The 17,474-nt window shown below is 55.3% G+C and overlaps 1 protein-coding gene across 8 annotated transcripts in view; it reads right to left on the minus strand.

Annotated features, from left to right (window-relative positions):
* Positions 1 to 1,623: 1,623 nt before the first annotated feature.
* Positions 1,624 to 17,474, minus strand: part of LOC104875337 (monocyte to macrophage differentiation factor 2) — a 116,960-nt gene continuing 101,109 nt past the window's right edge. For 7 of the 8 annotated variants that reach the window (XM_019210463.2, XM_019210464.2, XM_019210466.2 and 4 more), the window contains 10 exons: positions 12,569 to 12,729; positions 9,763 to 9,875; positions 9,045 to 9,282; positions 8,334 to 8,506; positions 4,971 to 5,121; positions 4,256 to 4,446; positions 3,612 to 3,963; positions 2,634 to 2,773; positions 2,133 to 2,272; positions 1,624 to 1,992 (listed from right to left, as the gene is read on the minus strand). In XM_019210463.2, coding sequence (XP_019066008.1) covers positions 1,887 to 1,992; positions 2,133 to 2,272; positions 2,634 to 2,773; positions 3,612 to 3,963; positions 4,256 to 4,446; positions 4,971 to 5,121; positions 8,334 to 8,506; positions 9,045 to 9,282; positions 9,763 to 9,875; positions 12,569 to 12,729 — 1,765 coding nt within the window. In that variant the 3' untranslated portion in view covers positions 1,624 to 1,886. The remainder of the gene's footprint in view (positions 1,993 to 2,132; positions 2,273 to 2,633; positions 2,774 to 3,611; positions 3,964 to 4,255; positions 4,447 to 4,970; positions 5,122 to 8,333; positions 8,507 to 9,044; positions 9,283 to 9,762; positions 9,876 to 12,568; positions 12,730 to 17,474) is intronic. The other variant, XM_019210467.2, reaches the window with a different exon arrangement.

Below are 17,474 nucleotides of genomic sequence, written 5' to 3' on the forward strand. Positions count from 1 at the left end.
TCACAGATGCACAGCTGGCTGTGGTTTGAGGACTGATGGCATGTACTTAGCCACTTGAGAATTTGAGACTGGCTGTATGACTTGTTTGGCCAGCAGGGCTTTGAAAGGTGACAGAAGACAAGAACGTGCTTCTGGCTCAGCCTGGCCCCTGCACATGTGCTGTTATAAGACCAGGCCATTGCTGGCCCATGGGATCAAGGAGGCAGGAGAGCTCACTGCCAGCTGCAGTCGACCACAACTGCAGCACCAGCTGTGCAGGACTGAGTGGGGATAAAGGCTTTGGCTTTAATGCTTGGTCCGTTGACCTACCCCAGAGCACTATGGCACTGGCTGGCTGCTTTATAAAATCAGGCTCTTTGGTCCCCTCATCTGCAAACTCTGGAGTTACACAGGCTGATGCCCATGTGCACTCAAAGGGCCTGGCACATAAGCTCTACATGGTCGTCTATTCCCTTGCCCTTTGTCCAGCCATCCAGGAGCTCCGGAGTAACTGGGGTCCCCCAATAAAGTCTGCCTGCTAGCTTGGGATTGGTTAGGACTTTGCCTCCTCTACATGCCAGGCCACTGTCACCAAAGCAGAGTAGTGAAGGACTGGGTCCAGCAATCTGCCACCGTAAGGTGCGCAGCCTCTCTGAACTTGGACCCTCATTTCAGTTTTGGCCTCTAAGGTTTCTCTTTCTCTAAGGGCCAACCATGCATTTAAAATGATTTTTTTTTTTTTTTGGTACTGGGGATTGAACTCAGGTCCTTGCACTTACAAGGCAGGCCACCAAACCGCTGAGCTAAATCCCCGGCTAAAATGATTTTTTAAAAATATACTTTACCCAGTACTTTAGGCAGCTGGTCAGGAGCCACTAGTTCAAGCCGAGTGGAGGGCTGAAGCTTGCAAGAGGTGGCAGCACTGGCAAAGGGCCTAGGGCAGACGCACTGTACCTCCCTGCAGGGTTCAGTAGGGGGCAGCACAGAGCTAATGAGGCTGCAACTGGGGTCCCCCCACCACCACTGCTTCAGGGCGCTGCACCCTCCGGGAGATCCCCTTTTCACCACTACTCCCTGTCCCCAGGGTCTCTGTTCTTGGCCACCAGCTCTGCACAGTGAGGAAGACACAGAGGTCCCCATACCCAGGCCACAGAGCTGTGGAACCTGCTCAAGATGCCCAGTGTGTCCTAGTCTGTACTCTAGCCAAGCTTAAAGGTGTGCCAGCCCTGCTCTCCCCATGATGCCAACAGGGCCCTGCCCTGGCCCTGCACCATCAGCTGGTGGGTGGAAGAAGCTGGCAGCCTGCCAGGGTGAAGGGACAGTGACCAGGTAGATGACAGCCACAGATTAAGTGCCTGGTGTTAGGGCCAAGCCGCTGGTTTTGGTGATCAGAGAGAAGGGTGAGGGCACAGGACAGCGTGGTCCTCAGGACACTGCAGCTCAGCCTTCTATGCTCTGGGTACGTGCCATGCTGAGCAAGGCCATGAGAAGGTGGAACTGTCCTGCTTGGTGGCTCTGCCCTTGTAGCTGCAAGAGAGGTGTGGTCGGCAGGGAGGGGACGGGACCACCCAGGGTTCCTATCATGCTGGCAGGGAGGGATGGCTGTGCAGGGCCACAGATATGCTGGGTGCAAATGGCTGAGTCCACCACTGCCCTCAGGACAACAGGAAAGATAGTTTATTGAATCTATACTTCTCTGTTAAAGTCTTTAGACATAAAAACTCTGTAGGAAACATTACTACTTAGTGTCATCTGTCATATAAATAAAATATACACTTAGATGTACATTATGAACAGGCGGGTCCTGCTGAGGCCACCAAACAGGAACTCACTGGATCATAGTTTGAAGGAACCGGGGCACCTAGCAGACCAAGGTGCTGGGGTAGGGATGTATTCTGCAGCCCCGCCTAGGGAAGGGGCGTGTGGTAGCGGATTTTCTTGGCTGTTTCCACATCAGACTTGGCAACCAAAAATCGCATCTTCTTGCCCCCGTGTCGGATCAGATCCACGGCTCTGAAACCAACCAAGGGGAGAGGGTGGTAGGGAGGCCCTGGCCTCCATGCAGCTGCTGAGGGACTGTGCGGGACAGGGTGAGCCCCGCCCTCCTGCCCGAGAGTCCCTGGGAAGGTCAGGAGGGGAGGAGGCAGTGGTACCTCATGTAGTTGACACCTATCAGGCTGATGCTGTTCACCTCCAGGATTCGATCTCCCAGAGACAGCCGCCCATCGGTTGCTGCAGGGCTTCCCGGAACCAGGGTCTGGATGTAGAGCCCAGGGGAGCCCAGGGGCGTGTGCTGGAGTGAAGCAGAAGACGCTGATACCTGGCGTCCCATCAAGAACCTGCAGCCCCTCCCTCAGCACCTGCAGGCCCCAAGTCCAGTGTGGACTGTATATTCAGTATGGATGTTTGGTGTTGAGCAAGAACTGGGCCCAGCATTGTCCCCAGAGGTTGGGACAGATCTTGAAGGCTAGGCAAGCAATGGGGCAGCTATAGGCCCAGAAGGATGTCCCACAGCCACAGCCTCCTCCACATTCCTTCCCCTGGCCAGGCCATGGCCACAGCCACCTGACCACACAAGCTGTGACCAGATTGGACAGGAGAGGCAATGGTAACCCAAGGCTTTGGGGTGGGCAGGGGAGGCCTGGACCGCTCACCATGCCATCGATGAGGCCCATGCCCAGCCCCAAGGGGCCTCGCTCCAGCTCCACAGAGAAGATGTAGCAGAAGTCCTCAGTGCTGGAGCTGCCACTTGAGGGGTCCACAGGAGACTCGTCCACGGGGGCCACTGTGTCTCCTAGGTGGGCAAGGAGGGGTCCAGGGGTATGAGGGACCCACAGGGCTAGAAAACAGTGCCCACCCCAGGAAGTCAGGATACAGGAGGGCAGAATATGGGAGCAACTGTTGTATCGGTCGTGTCTATCTGTTGGCCACACACAATATGCCTGCAAGGGGAACCTCACCCTGCCCCACAGCTGTGCCAGGACAGCGGCCTCCTGTGCTCCTGTGTATTCCAGCAGAGCCTCCCAGGCCTCTTTACTTCTGTCCCTTCCTCCTCCCTCAACACCTTCCATGTGGCTCCGAGTTCATCCTTCCTGTGGGCCCCACACTGACCAGACCCTGTCTGCAACCCAGCCATGCCCACCCCGAGGGCCACAGGCCTGGCCTTCTCTCTCTGATGTGCTCATGCCCATCGGATCCCTGGTCAGGGCAGAGCCAAGGCCTGCTCTGGAGCACACCTGTGCGGGCAGCTGCCCCAGCCGGGCTCTGCCAGGGGATCCCAGTGCTCGGGACCCCCAAACTCAGCCTGAGCATGGAAGACCCTGTGCTGAGCTTGGGCCTACCTATGGATACATACAGAGGCATCCGTTCACAGGCGCTTAGGTCTAGTAGTGCCTACCTCTGCCTCCTTCCAGCTTTCTGGCCTCCCAGCACATATCTGGTGGATCTGCGAGACCCACCTCTACCTGGTGCAGAGGCCACTCAGTCCCTTGGTCACCTTGAGTACCCAGGGGTGTGGCCTCCCTTACCTCCTGCTCTGAACCCCACTGTCCTCAGCAATGGGGGTAGGTTCCAGACACCTAGGACCCAAGATGGGGTCTGAGGGGTTGGGCATGCACGGCGATGGACCTCACCTTCTAGAATTGCACCCAGGGGGTCCAGCCCATTCCTCTGCCCTTCAGGGAGCATCTTTCCACAGGCGCCACCAGGCTCAGGCCAGCTGGGGCCCCCAGGCTCTAGGCCCAGTGGGGTGCCTGGAGGCGTGAGCAGGCAGGAGGAGTCAGTATGCAGGAGCCCTGCCTGGGAGCCCCTGTGGCCTCCTCGGCTGGGCTGCCGTCCCCCTGGGGGCTCCTGTGCCCCAGGAGCCCCAGCACCAGGAATGGAATGTGCAGGGGCAGCTTCGAGGGCTCCTCCGCTGGGGTCCCTGGTAGCCAGGGGGCAGCCCTGGCCCTCTGGGTGCCCCTCGGGGATGGTGTGGTACAGGCCCTGGGGTGGGGGGAGAGAAGCAGAGGGTCAGACCAAGAGGAGGGTGGGCCAGATGGGCATAGTGCCTCTCAGGAAGAGACAGGGTCCCAGGGCTACCAGGCAAAGGATATCTGCTAATCTGCACCATACAAACTGTGGGAGGACCCAGGGGGTGTTCCGCTGTCTGTAGCCTTGGGCTGAGGTCACTCCTGCTGGCTGCGTCTCCAGGCCCAGGTAGCCCTATGCTTGTCTCCACTCTATGCCACATGACAGAGATGGGCCCTGACTCCCTGCCCCAGCCTCTGGCCCTTACCTCAAGGCTGGCTGGCTGTGTGGTTCCAAGGCCAGGACTGGCTGGGCTATGAAGGCCCCACAGGAAGTGGCGGATGTAGAGCAGGTGCTGATAGACGCTGTCATGGGGGCAGTCGCCCTCCAGGTCCACCTGGAAGCCCTCGCTGGGCAGGACAATGGGTGGGGGCTTTTCATAGGACTCCAGGACATGTTCTGTGATGGAAGGAGTAAGGGTGTGTGACTGGCTCATGAAGCTCGGGCCCCCACTCGGCATGTGGGGCCTGGGCCAACAGGCTGAGCTCTAGGCCTGGCCCATTCAGGCCATAGGAGATGGGATCCTGCCTGGTAACCACCCCAGCCCCACTCTTGGCCCTTCTCCATCCTTAATAATCACCCAGTAGGTAGGGGTGGACAAGCATCTCCCACCCCCTATACGTGATTTGTTTATGTGCTGCACTGTGCATGGTGCCCATGGAGGAGGTGTGTGTGTAATCTGTAAATAAACATGCACATGTGTCTGTCTGTGAGCAACTGCAGAGACCCCAGCCCAAGGCTCCATGAGGAGAAGGGGGACCTCGGACCCGAGCTGGGGCTGGGAGCTGGGGCATGGTCTTGTGGGGCAGGAGGTATACACTCCCAACTCTGAGAAGCAGGTACCTGTGGCTGCATAGCCACCCCCAGGGACGATGGTTCCACCCAGTCCTTAGCCCCCTGCCGCCTGCCCCCAGCAGCCTCACCTGACTGGAAGGCATCGGGACAGTCCTGGGCTCCAGGCTCCCAGGCGCTCATAGGGCCCATGGCCGAGGCCAGCTGGTACTGGGTCAGCAGCCGGTGCAGCTGTGCGGGGCTCAGGGCAGGGAATGTGGCCCGCAGAGTGGCCCAGCTCATCTGGAGGAGAGGAGGAGCTGGGTCAGAGGCCTCCAGGTGCACAGAGTGCCCAGCACAGCCCTCCCAGGAAGGTCAGGCACAGGGCAGGGCTCCCCAGAGAACACACAGCCCTAGGGTTTGTATGAGGTCAACCAGGGGATAGCACCACAGTTGCCACCTCACACACTCTCATCACAAGCTAGGCACTAGGAGTTTGGGGGTATGAAATCTGACCCCTATCTCACACCATGTGTAAGAAATCAAGTGGGCTGGAGATGCACATGACAGGCAGACAGGTCTGAAGTGGGACTGACTTTGACTTTTTGATCTCATGGTAAGGATAGCCTTTTTCCTTTTATTTTGTCGTACTGGGGATTGAACCCAGGACCTGCACACTGAGCTACGTCTCCAGTCTTTCTGCTAATAAGCAGTTGCTGTGAGACCCCTTCTCTGGTCTCCAGCTGGGCTCCTCCTTTCCTTTCTAGGGCCCATTCCTCCTGCTGTTTGTCCCCCTCACTGCCGGGGCAGGCCCTCCGGCCTCACGACAAGGTGCAGATCGGGCACTGCCACCCATGTGCTGGGACTTGGACGTTCTCCTGTCCTGGCGGATGAACCATGGTGGGCACTGGGGATTCAGGGGGTGGCTCCTTGGCTTGTGGACTCCAGCTCAGGTGGCTCCTCTCTGGGTCATCTCACTTCCACCCTGCTCTGCAAGCTACTAGTGATGCTGTCTAGATCAGGTCCCTCCCTAACCCCGGTGTGGGGCAGTCCCCGAGCTGCCTCCTCACCGCTCAGGTTGCTGTCTGGATGCTCCTGTTCGATGTGGCTTCCTGACTGCTCCTTCAGTTTGCTGTCCTTTCTTCCTCTTTCTGTTTGACTCTTGCCTACTTTTCCCTCTAACATGCAGAGGCCTGGGCGATGGTCATCACACACCTACACTGCAGGTACTGTCCTGAGTCTTGTACGGCCGACCCCAGGAATGCACATTCCTGCCAAGTCCGCCAGCCCTCACCCTCACCCTCAGGCTGGTTCAGGGATCCTTGGAGGGATCTTTTTGATGTTGTGAGTTCCTTGCCTTTCTGCTCTGCTCTTGTTATTTCCTTGGCTTTATCTTCCAGCTGTGCCTTTGAGCTTTCCCTTCTGGCTTCAGTTTTAATTCCCAACAATCTCCATCATTTTCTTATTCACAGACTCATTATTATTTATGACTTGCCTTTATTTTTATGAGGATAATTTGGTAATAGAGTTTCCTCTCCTTGAATAATCTGTCAGGGGTACTCAGCTATGGCCAGAAGCCATAGCATCCTCAAGCTAAAACTTGTTTTTATTTACCTTTATTTTTATTTTTTGGCAGCCTTCACACTGAGCCACATCCCCAGCCCTCTTTTTGTGTCCAGACAAGGTCTCACTGAGTTGCTGGGTTGCCCAGTGGGCTGGGCTGGAACTTGAGATCCTCCTGCCTCAGCCTTCAGAGCAGCTGGGGACTAGGGGTGTGCCCTACCATGACCAGCTATAGAAGAGTAGTTTTTAAAAAAAATAGTCAATCTCCTTAATGCATAGGACTACTCCAATTTTTATTTCCTCTTGTATTAGGTTTAATTAATACTCATTTCCTTATTTGTTCAATTGATCTAAACTGTCAAATTTATCAGCATAAACATTACAGTAATTACAATATTCTCTTCCTACTAATTTTTAATGTAGACTGAGTGGTGTCTTCTTTTTCAACTAATACTAGCAGTGTATGTTTTATCCCACTTTTCTTTCTTTCTTTTTTTTTTTTTTCTTGGTACCAGGGATTGAACTCAGGACCTAGTGCTTACTAGGCAGGCGCTGTGCCACTGAGCTAAATCCCTGGCCCTTCTCCCATTTCTTTATTAAAGATTTTAAAGTACCAACTCATGGTTTTATTGCTTTCCTCTACCACAATCCTGCTGTTTCCCTGACTTTTGCTCTTGTTTATCATCTCCTCCCTTCTGCTCTCTGTAGACTGCTTTCTTGCTTCCTGATCAGGTGTCCTCACTTTGTTTTCTACTGAGCATTGCTTTACCTTTGGCCCACAGGGTTCTGCATCTTTGTAGCTTGACCACCCTGATGCAGAGGGGTGAGTATGCCAGGCCTGGCAGGGCTCAGCTCCAACAGGGAGCCTGGTGCCTATGCTTTGAGGGCTCCTGTGCATAAATCCTAATCTCCTCAGCACTGTGACACTGTCCTGATGGGGTCACAAGGCTGCCTGCTGGCAGAATCTGCAAGGACTTTGTGAGACAAGGAAGTGAGGCCTGCAGCACTCTGCAGGCTCACAATGAGCAGTGGCCACTGTGCACACTGACAGGGCGTGCAGGCAAGATGTCATGGGTCCCAGTCCTCAGTCAGCAGGGCTTACTCTCCCTGCTAAGCTGGCTGTGCCAGTCTCCTCAGGCACAGTGCCACACTGTGCACTCAGTACAGCTCAGAGAGCAGCCATCATCATGAGCTGCTCTGTGGGTGCCACTGGCAGCCTAGAGCTTGAACGGTGTTTTCCAGGCAGGAAGAAAAAGCCCTCAGTTGGATTTCCATTATAATCTGTGACATTTTCAGGGATGGTGGCTGGTGAGTGGCAGGGGAAAGGACAAGATGTGTCTTGATTTCCTGTCACTGGAACAGATGCCCACACACCTGTGGTTAGAGCCTTGGGTGTGTGACCTCACAGGCCTGTGGCTCCCAAGGCCAGCAGTCTCACTAGTGGAAATCAAGGTGTCTGCAGCAAAGTGTGTCCTTGGGCTCAGGGGGAAGATACACTTCCTACCCTTATGGATTCCTTCCTGTGGCTGAAGTCACGTTTCTATGTTGGCTGCCAGCTGGGCCCCTGCACTCCCAGCCCTGCTATCTGCAGAGCTAGCCACTGGGACCAAGTCCCTCTTCTCCTACTCTCCATCTCTGGCCCATTCTATGGACCTGCGTGATTAGCGTGAGCCCACCTGCATGACACAGGGCCGCTTCCTCTTAAGATTCCTAATCATATCACATCTGCAGAGTCTTCTTTCCCATGCCCAGTGACTGTCACAAGGACTGGGCAGATACTTCTGAGGCCATTACCCTGCCTAATGCAAGTAGGGACCATTCTGCAAGCTTTCAAGGTAACTGAGTTTTCTGGGCCTAGAAAGCAAGGTTTTCCTGCCACCCTTGACCTAGTTTCTAAGCCCAAGGTGCAACCATGCAGCCCTACCCCTCCCATGCAGCTGTGATGCCCCCACCTGTACAAGCTGGGCGCTGGGGGTGGCCAGCAGGTGCAGGGTGCAGGACAGCTTCCGGAAGAAGCGCTCCCCGGCCGCCCCCAGGCCGGCGCTCCTCGCCCACTCCAGGAGCTGCTGCAGGCGGGCACAGGCCTGGACACCTCTGGGCCAGTGGAAGCAACTCAGGGTGGGGCCTGGGAGGGGAAGGGAGAGGGAAGGTGATGCAGACCCCTGTACAGGAACCCACACCAGGCTCCCTAGAACCTGCTCTCCCCTCCCAGGTCACTGAGGATGGCATAGCTGCAGTACAGCTGAGACACTGCCTCAGCTTCCCAGGCCCTGTCCAGAGCGGGGGTAATGGAGGCAGGGAACAGGGCAGGACACACTGTGACAGCTTGGGCTCCAGACTGCAGGCCCCGGCAGACATGCGTCATCCCAATGCCACCTCACAGGTGCTATGGCTTGTCCTCAGTGGACCTCTCTGTGTCCCCAGCATTGGCCCTGGCTGGAAGTAACCTGTGCTCCAAGCCCAGCAGGGGCAGAGGACATTATTAGCTCAGCTAGGCAGGATCTTAGGGTAGAGCCTTGGTGGCAGCACAGACTTGATCTCCTCTGGGCACACGTCCTACCCTGGCCTCAGCCTGCCCACAGCACCACAGCCAGTCCCAGCCTGTCCAAAGAAGAGCATCCCTGAGAAGCCACACGGCCCTGGCCCCATATAGCCACACTTACCCCTGTCCAGCAGCTGGTTGAGCAGCAGTGTGCCCGAAAAGAAGAAGAGGTAGGCGAGCATCTGGGAGGCCACCTCAGGGTGGACTCGAAGCTGTCGCAGGAGATCCAGGGCAGCCTGGTACACGGCCACAACTCGGTGCAGCTCCTCGGGTAACACAGGGCCCCCACGCCAGCTCTCCCGGTGCTCTGTCTGGAATGGGGGGCACTCCAGGAGGGCAGGGAGGCAGACGTATAGGCACTGTAGGGCAGAGAGACTTCAATAATACTTCAGGGGCTCCGGGACCAGGTTGAAGGCCTCACCTAACGAGCCCCAGCCCGGCTTGGCAGGACAGCCTGCAGAACAGGCCCTGAGGGAGTCTGGTTGGGCAGAGTGGGCTCAGTGGGGCTGGCCTCGGCCATCATATGGTACATGTTCCTCACAGAGGCAGTGTATAAATGTGCTGGTGGATTGGGTCCCAACAAGGGGGCTGGAAACACTCTATGGGGACAGGGAAAGGGGAGCCCCATGCTCCCAAAGCACCATAGGTGGCTCAGGACACAGGGCCAGCACCAGCTAGGGTCGAGGTGGCAGTGATATGGTGTCCCATGTGCCCCATACAGGACTTCTCAAGAGAAGAGAAGAGGCCAGACTGTGCCGGGGTTTCTGCCAGGTGAGAAGGGTGACCTTGGGGAGGGTGGTGTGAGGGAGCATATCCAGGTCCCTGGAAGAGCACCGCACCTTGGAGAGGTAGTACACGCACTGCTGGAAGGCGTAGAGTACCACCTCCTCTAGCACTGCCATGGCCTCTTCACTGGCTGTCAGTGTGCAGGAGAACAACGACTCCTTGGAGCCTGCAGGAAGATGGCCACTGAGTGTCACTGGGCTCCAGGCCCATGGACTCTCTCCCAGAGCACCCCCATTCCAAATGAAGCACCAGAAAGAGCATGGACCTGACCCAGCATTTGCCCAGCACTCTCCTTAATGCTCCATACCATGTGCCCATGTGGGCTTGGGTATGGGATAAACCAGCCTCAGAACTCACCACATTCAACCTGAACCTGTCACCACCCTGTCCAGGAACAGCAAGAAGGAAACCCTCATGGCCTATACGCCCACTCCAGCCCTGAGGGACTGCTGCCCCAACATCTTCACAGCCTCCTGAAAGCCAGGTGTGTGGGGTCCCTTCACCTGTACTGGCCTATCTGAGGCAGACGCCTGACTGCAGCTTCCCCTGAGCTGCAAGTTGTCTGAGCATCCAGAGCCACTGTGTCCCAGGGACAGAGCAGAGCTGGCAGGAAGCAGGCAGTGAGGCCATGGGGAGCAGGGTAAAGCCCTGGAGCAGGCTCCCCTACATATCACATAGGGCTGAATGTCCTGGGGGCCCCCTGAGCTGCTTCTCCCATGGGGACCTCTGCAAGGATCCAGAACCTTAGGACTGGGAGCCCCCACTCACTGCAGATCCAGGCACTGAGCCGCAGGCAGAATGTGTGTGGGATCCTGAGTGGATGCCATGTGGCTGTGTCCCAGAGAGCAGAGTAGGGCCCCTAGGTAAGAGCTCAGACATATAATCAGGTTGACGACAGGGATTGTGCCAGCTCTTGGGACATGATATACCTGATGGCAGGATTTGTCCCACAGCCGTTTCCTACATAAGTTCGGCAGACTGATCCGTGGCCCCCGACCTTGCCTGGTGGGAGTGACCTCTCCTAGTCAGATCCTGGATATGAGTCTCCCGGGTCCAGGTCAAGCACAGCCCCGGACTCAGTGTTCCAGCACCCAGGCCTAACAGACCAGAAACCGCTTCCTCCCTGAGATAGAGGTGATGGTCCCGAAACCAGCACAGCAGGGAGAAGGTCCCAGACCAGAATGCAGCTCTGAACACTGGCCTAGAGTGCCACACAGCGGGACCTCGAGTTACTCAGGTGGGTGGGCTAGCCCCTGAGTCAGTGTCCCCAGGAACCAGAATAAAAGGGCCCTCCTTGTCCAAAGCCTCCACACCCAGCCCTACCACATAGCATAATGAGGGTAGCACCCCCTTTCCGAGAAGCTGGAAGCAAAACCAGGCCTTAGAGGAGGAAAAAGAAGCAGGAGTCAAATGGGGTAGGGAGCAATGGCAGCTGGACACCAGAACTGAGTGAGGCACGGGGCAGATGATGTGCCCTTGCTCTAGAGAGCTAAGCCAGGCAGAGGTGACACTCCTTTCTAGCAGTCTGGCTGCTCTTCATGTGCATCCGAGGAACAAGGGACAGGCCATGGCCTGGAATGCCCTGCACAAAACAGCCCATGCTGGGGGCCTAGCTTCCCTCCACACACTCACAGTGGTTGCTGTCCTGTGACCTTGCAGCCCAAAGGGCCCCACCTCCCCCATGGTGAGAGGGCAAGGAAACTGCCCCTACCCACCCATCCTCATGTCCAGAGCCCAGCCTTCCCCCTCAGCCTATGCAGAGTCCCTGGCCCATGGTCCCTTCTGGTCTCAGCAGCCAGCTCAGCTCCAGGACCCTGAAGCAGAAAGGAATCTGTCCTGAAGGTGGTACCACATACACCCCAATCCCTCCCATCACCTTCAAGAGCCCTGCTCTCAGGACATCTGCCCATGAGGTGCCAGAGGCCTCATAGGGCCCAGAACCATGGAGTGCAGCCTGCCAGGCCCAGGCTGGCTTTGGTTCCTGGGGTCTCTTTCTGCTGGAGCCCAAGCTGCTTCTCAGGGGACAGCAATATCTGGTGGACACAGCCAGGGAGACAGGCCTGGGCTGACCCCACCGTGACCTGGGCCCCTCAGAAACAGAGCTACCAAGCCATCCCTGCTCAGCACCCCCAGGCACCCCAGCCAGGCTTGAGCAGTCTAGAGCCCCACAGATGTGAAGGCAGTGAGCAGCTCTATTTCAGCCACAGCCAAACACAGCTGTGTGGGACACTGCCAGGGCCACCCACCGGCGGCTCTGTCCTGGGGCCCAGGTTCCTGTCAGCGCACTGGTCCTACTGCAGGTGCTATGAACCCCAGCTTTGTCCAGAACCTTCCAGGCCAGCTCCAGCCCCACATGGCCATCAGCAGGTACATGCCAGCTGAAGTCTACCTGTGCCTATGGCTTGGCTCCATGCCACCCCACAGAGCCCCCAGACTTCCCGCCAGAACCACCTCTCAGTTGGTGTTTGCAGAACACTTTTACTATATTTCCTAAACCCTAAAGTGCACATTTCCTACATGTTATCCTCTAAATATGACTCAATCTACATGGTGCCTGTCTGAGCTGGCATTTGGTTTACGACACAAGCATCTATCCGCAGCCCAGGGTCTTGCGTGTCCCCAGCCTACCATAAGCAGAACTGAGAAGGCTGTGGTCAAGGTGCCTGCATGGAACAGAGCACCCATGTGCTGGGCACAGAGGCGCCAAGTCAGCCCAGACCACTAGTGTTGTCTCACAGGCTGCCCCCAAATTGTTGCCTGGCACCAAGAAAGCCCTGACAGGAACCCAACCTGCTGTCACAGCTGGCCAACTGAGTCTGAGGATGGCACCCTGATAGGGAGTGCCAGTGCGGGCCCTACCTGTGACATCCAGCTCCTCTTCCATGCTCTGCATGTAGAGTGGGCATTTCTGCTGGATGAAGTACAGGAGCTCAATGGAATTAGACATCCAGAAAAGGATATGCTGCAGGTCTGGAACTAGGTCAGCCATGGTGAAGCTGGCCCAGGAGATGGGTTCTTGGCTACCAAGATAGAAAAAGACTCAATTATGCTTGGCCTACAAATGGGGTGGGGTGGGGGGTGCACCTGCAGCTCTGTCCCGGGAGAAAGTTCGTTCCCATGGAATAGGAACAAAAACAACTACTGTTGTCACCCACCACATTAGGCTGGAAGTTAGGAATTATGCACACACCCACTTGGTATCTGCCCACAAGTCATCAGAGGCTCTGACAGGCTTAGCAAGAAGGACAGCCAGTTGCCAAGGAATGGATTCTGGTAAATAAATTGCATCCATAGCTTCCCCTTGGAAATTAGATAATAAAGTGGCTGTAGATGTGAAAAGAGAGCATGTGTGCACATGCAGGTGAGTGCGTGCATATGGGAGTGAGGTCCATAGCTTTTAACACAAAAACCGTAAGTTCAAATGTGTTATTTAAGAGCCAGAAATAGGAGCTTCTGTGTGTTACTTAGGTGAACAGGAAAAAGGAAATGCACAGTAACAGAATTATTTGAGAGGTGCACAAGTAATAGTGAAATTTTCCTTTATCGGGGCAGAAGTCAGGAAAGGGTTGTGAAGTTGATGAACCAAGAGGCAGCAAGCAAAGCTCATTGTTTGAAGTTCCACAGGTGATCATCAGAAAGCCCAGCATGGGCACTGTTAGCCAAAGAAACCTTCTAAGATCTGCAGAAGAGTGGGACGTGGCGTTCCCACCACAAACCCTCCTGCAGCTTGGTTCTTTATCCTCAGGGGCACTGTTGCTCCACTTAATAAAACCAGCAGCTACCACTCTGGATGCTTCCAGATGCCAAGCACCCATAGCAAAGACCTAAGCACCTCAGATCCTCCTGGGCAGCTGGGGTGGGGCATCCTCCCCCCGCCAGGCCTGCCACCTTCCCCAAAGGGTTCCCTTTGCAGGGGACAATGACACATTGGGGCTTTATCTGCTTCAACTGGCAGCCCCATGCCCACCACCAGTACCATCTTTCCTGCATCAGCACCAGCTCCAGGATATGGGTATCAGTTACCCTCTAAGTGAGTAGGAACCCCAAATGTCCCAAATGAGTCCCAGGGAATGTCTGAGAGATAGAGGTGGTAATTCCTCACTTTAAAATGCCAACACACACCTCTACCATCTTTCCTCATCTCGCCAACGCCCATGGACAGGCTTTGAGGGCCTCCTGGGGATCCCAGCAGCACAGTTACCATGTTTGTCCCTATGTGTCCATAATCCCATCTGCTGGACACTGCTGAGCATCCCAAACAGGTGTGTAACCCAGAGCGGGGAGTACTCAACCCAAATCTGATGTGGACTGGCCTAGGGCAAGGAGGGCACCCTGCTGCCTGTCACTTGGCTGGCCCAGGACCTATGTGCTTCTGTCTCTCTCTAGGGAATTCTAAGGGTCAGACAAGGGGATTTCCAGCTTCCCATGCCCACAGGGAGGTCACAGGGGAAGGCTATGGACAAGAGGGACAGTGTGGGCACTCAGGCCAGGGTCTGGGGGCAGCATGTTGCTGGGACTGTGTGCAAGTAGTTTGCAAGTGATCAGAGAAGGGGCAAGGTTTTGACATTCTCCCTCTGTCCCAGATTCTCCCGAGGCCTGCGGTGTCACCTGTCCTCTCTGACGTTAAGATCACTTTTGTCCAAAAACAATGCCAACCTTCTCTGTTCTGCTCTCCAACAGAGACAGGCCAGCTTAATATCGTCTATTCTGCAGCTATTCTGAAGCTACACAGGCTGTCAAGGCAGAGGCTGCATTGCTCTTTCCAAAGTCCTTCCCAAGTTGGTCTGGATTACCCACACGCACCAAGCAGGTATGTGGTAGGCACAGAGTTGTGTGTTGTTGGGAAAAGAAAAATTTGGCTCTTCAGAGTTGATTCCACTTTGTTTTCAATGTTTATCACCCATCTCAATTTCACCCTGAACTCAAAAGTGAAGAGAGGCTTCAACTGGAAAAGAAAACTACCAGGCACTGCCACCTGGAGCTCGGTGTTAAACCAAGCAGAGTCAGCATCCAGCACACAACACCTGACAGCTGGCCACGTGCCAGGGGCCCCTGGGTGGATGCCGGGAAACCCAGCCCCTCCCATCCAGGCCCATCTGGAGCAAGGGGCAAAAGCAGGAAGGAGGCTCCTGGAGGGAAAGGAGCCCACAACAGCCTAGAGCTGCTTGGCTGAAAATGAGAGGAAGGAAAGAAGGGAGGCAGGGAAGCAGGAAGGGAAGGAAGGAGAGAAAGGGGAGGAAGAAAGGAGCAGCAAGGTGTCAACAGGGTCTGGGGTCTAGGGGCAGCAGGGGAGGGGTTTTCTATGACAGTGCCCTTGCTTCACTCGTGTCTTCACAGCAAGCACAGGGTCCTACCATGTTCCTGCCGGACCTTGTGGGAACAGAAAAGTGCAGAGGTGCTAACCTGAAAGGGGAGGAGGGCTTGATGGTGGCAGGAGTGGACGGGTGAGAGGCACAGGGAGATGCAGGGTGAGGACCAGAGAGGGAATCACAGCCTGGCCAAGCAGCCTGGGAGAGCCAACACTGACCCAGAGAGAAGAGAGGGCAAAGGCAGAGGAGCAGAGTGGACAGGGATCTTGGGGGGACATGGACAGAGGGCAGAGAGGGGACACACGGAGGCCAGGCATAGCTTGGGAAGGAGAGCTGCCAGGCAAGGATGGGGACAGAAGGCAGGCAAGAGCACCAGACAGAGAACTTCCCCACACTCAATGGCATCAGGACATGGCCAAGAGGAACAGACACCTTCTGGGTCCTCACTCAGACCTTAGGTGGCAGGGTTAATGGGCAAGGGGATGGAGGGCACCAGGCTGCAGAGTGTGGGGAAAAAGCACACAGAGAACAGAGGCAGTGATGCAACACGAGACCCAGAATGGAGGAGGGCAACGAGGAGTGAGGCAAGTGCTGCTTCCTCCTTCCTAAAGGAGAACAGGCAGCTATATCTTAGGGCAAAGGAAAGATGGCGAGTAAGAGTCAAACTCTGGACACTGCAGGGCCACCTGCTGGGCAGACTGGGTGGAGGCACCATGGCAGGTGCGATCCATGTTGCACTGAGCCTGTACCCCCATCATGTGGAGTGGTCTCACTAGGACGCCAGGCCTGAGGGCTCTGTGAGCTGTTGGTCTTCAGGACACCTGTCCTGTGTGCTCACCCATAAGCAGGGTGCTGTCTGGTTGTGGGTGCCCTGAGGTATCCAGCATGCCCACTGTGTGATCTTCCTGAATTCCAGAATATTCTGGGCCCACATCCAGCCCAAAGGCTTGGGGTGAAAGAGTATAAGCCTGTGTGTGCACATACCAGAAATATTTATTATAGAAATGGAGCATGACAGTGAACGCCTGTAATCCCAGCCTAGTAGAAGGCTAAGGCAAGAAGAGTTTCAAGTTCTGGCCCAGTATGGGCAATTTAGCAACTTAGCCAGACTCTTTCAAAATTAATAAAAATATTTTAAAAGCTGGGTGGGTTGTAGCTCAGTTCGGAGACCCTAGCTTCAATCCCCCACACTGTTGAACATAAATTGCTGCGTGCCACTGGGGACTGGGAGAGCAGCCCTGGTGCCCAGCAGGGGCAAGAGGGCAACATCTGGAGTGACAGGAAGGCAGCTCACAAGGGACCACTGGCTCTCAAATTTCAAGCCTGACTTGGAATCCCCAGGCTAGAAACATCCCTAGACCAAGCACTGCCAATAGATTTCGCCCTCTGGCAAAACTCTGTGCTCTGGGAAGGGGGCAGGGGCATCTGCACAGGCAACAACACACTGTGTGGCCTCAGATGAGTCGGGGCCACTTGAAGCCAGGTTCCTGAACCCCATGGCCTTCACCCATGGGTCCTTTGAGGCCAGAGGGCCACCTGCTGCCCACTGGATGGGGAGAAGAGAGACAGCCACTTGCAGTCACAGAGTGAGACCACACAGCCAGGGAGGACAAGGAGCCAGCCCCAGAAGCCAGGGTTAGGCCCAGAGCCAGGACCAGCACTCAGGACAGCAAGGACTCTCACACCCAGCACAGGGCTGGTCACTGCAGAATGCCACCTGTGTGGCAACCACCCTGTGGGGGGTACAGAGAGGTGACACAGAACTGTTGCTTCCAACATTGAAGCCATGAAGAGACAGAAGACACAAAATTACTAAACAATCAAGAGTTCAAGGGACTGAAAAGATAAAAGGATATAAAGCAAATTGAACAAGATGTATTTGATTTAAAAGAAGAAAGAACTGGTTAAAAGAAACCAAAGAAAACCCTTTTGTTCGTTTGTTTGAGACAGGGTTTTGCTATATAGTTCAGGATGGTATTGAACTCACAGTGATCCTCCTGCCTTAGCCTACCGAGTGCTGGGATCAGAGGCATCACCACACCCACCTAAACTCTATGGATTTTTAAAAAGCAAAACTGCTAAAATTTAAACCAGCAGGTTACACAAGGCAAGTGGAGAAGTAGTGAGCTGAGCAGCTAGGAGAGATCTCTGAGAATGCAGCACACACATAAAATAAGCAAGAGCAGCTAGGAGGTACGAAGCATCCCCCGAGAAAGCAGAGAGCAGAACCTGGCAGAGCCACTAAGCGAGAGGCCATAAAGACAGTGTGACTCCCCCCACCCCAAGAAGCCCCCCAGAAACACTGTGGGGGAAATGCAGAACATGAAAATGACCAGGAGCTCACAAAAGAGAGAAAAAGACACTAATCACACAACAGACACATTCAAGACTTCTCAGCAAGGTAAGATACTAAGAATAATGGAATTGTATCTTCAATGCTAAAAGAAAGAGCACCC

The sequence above is a fragment of the Fukomys damarensis genome, unplaced genomic scaffold, assembly GCF_012274545.1.
Source record: "Fukomys damarensis isolate Sample0158 unplaced genomic scaffold, DMR_v1.0_HiC HiC_scaffold_17, whole genome shotgun sequence".
NCBI lineage: Eukaryota > Metazoa > Chordata > Mammalia > Rodentia > Bathyergidae > Fukomys > Fukomys damarensis.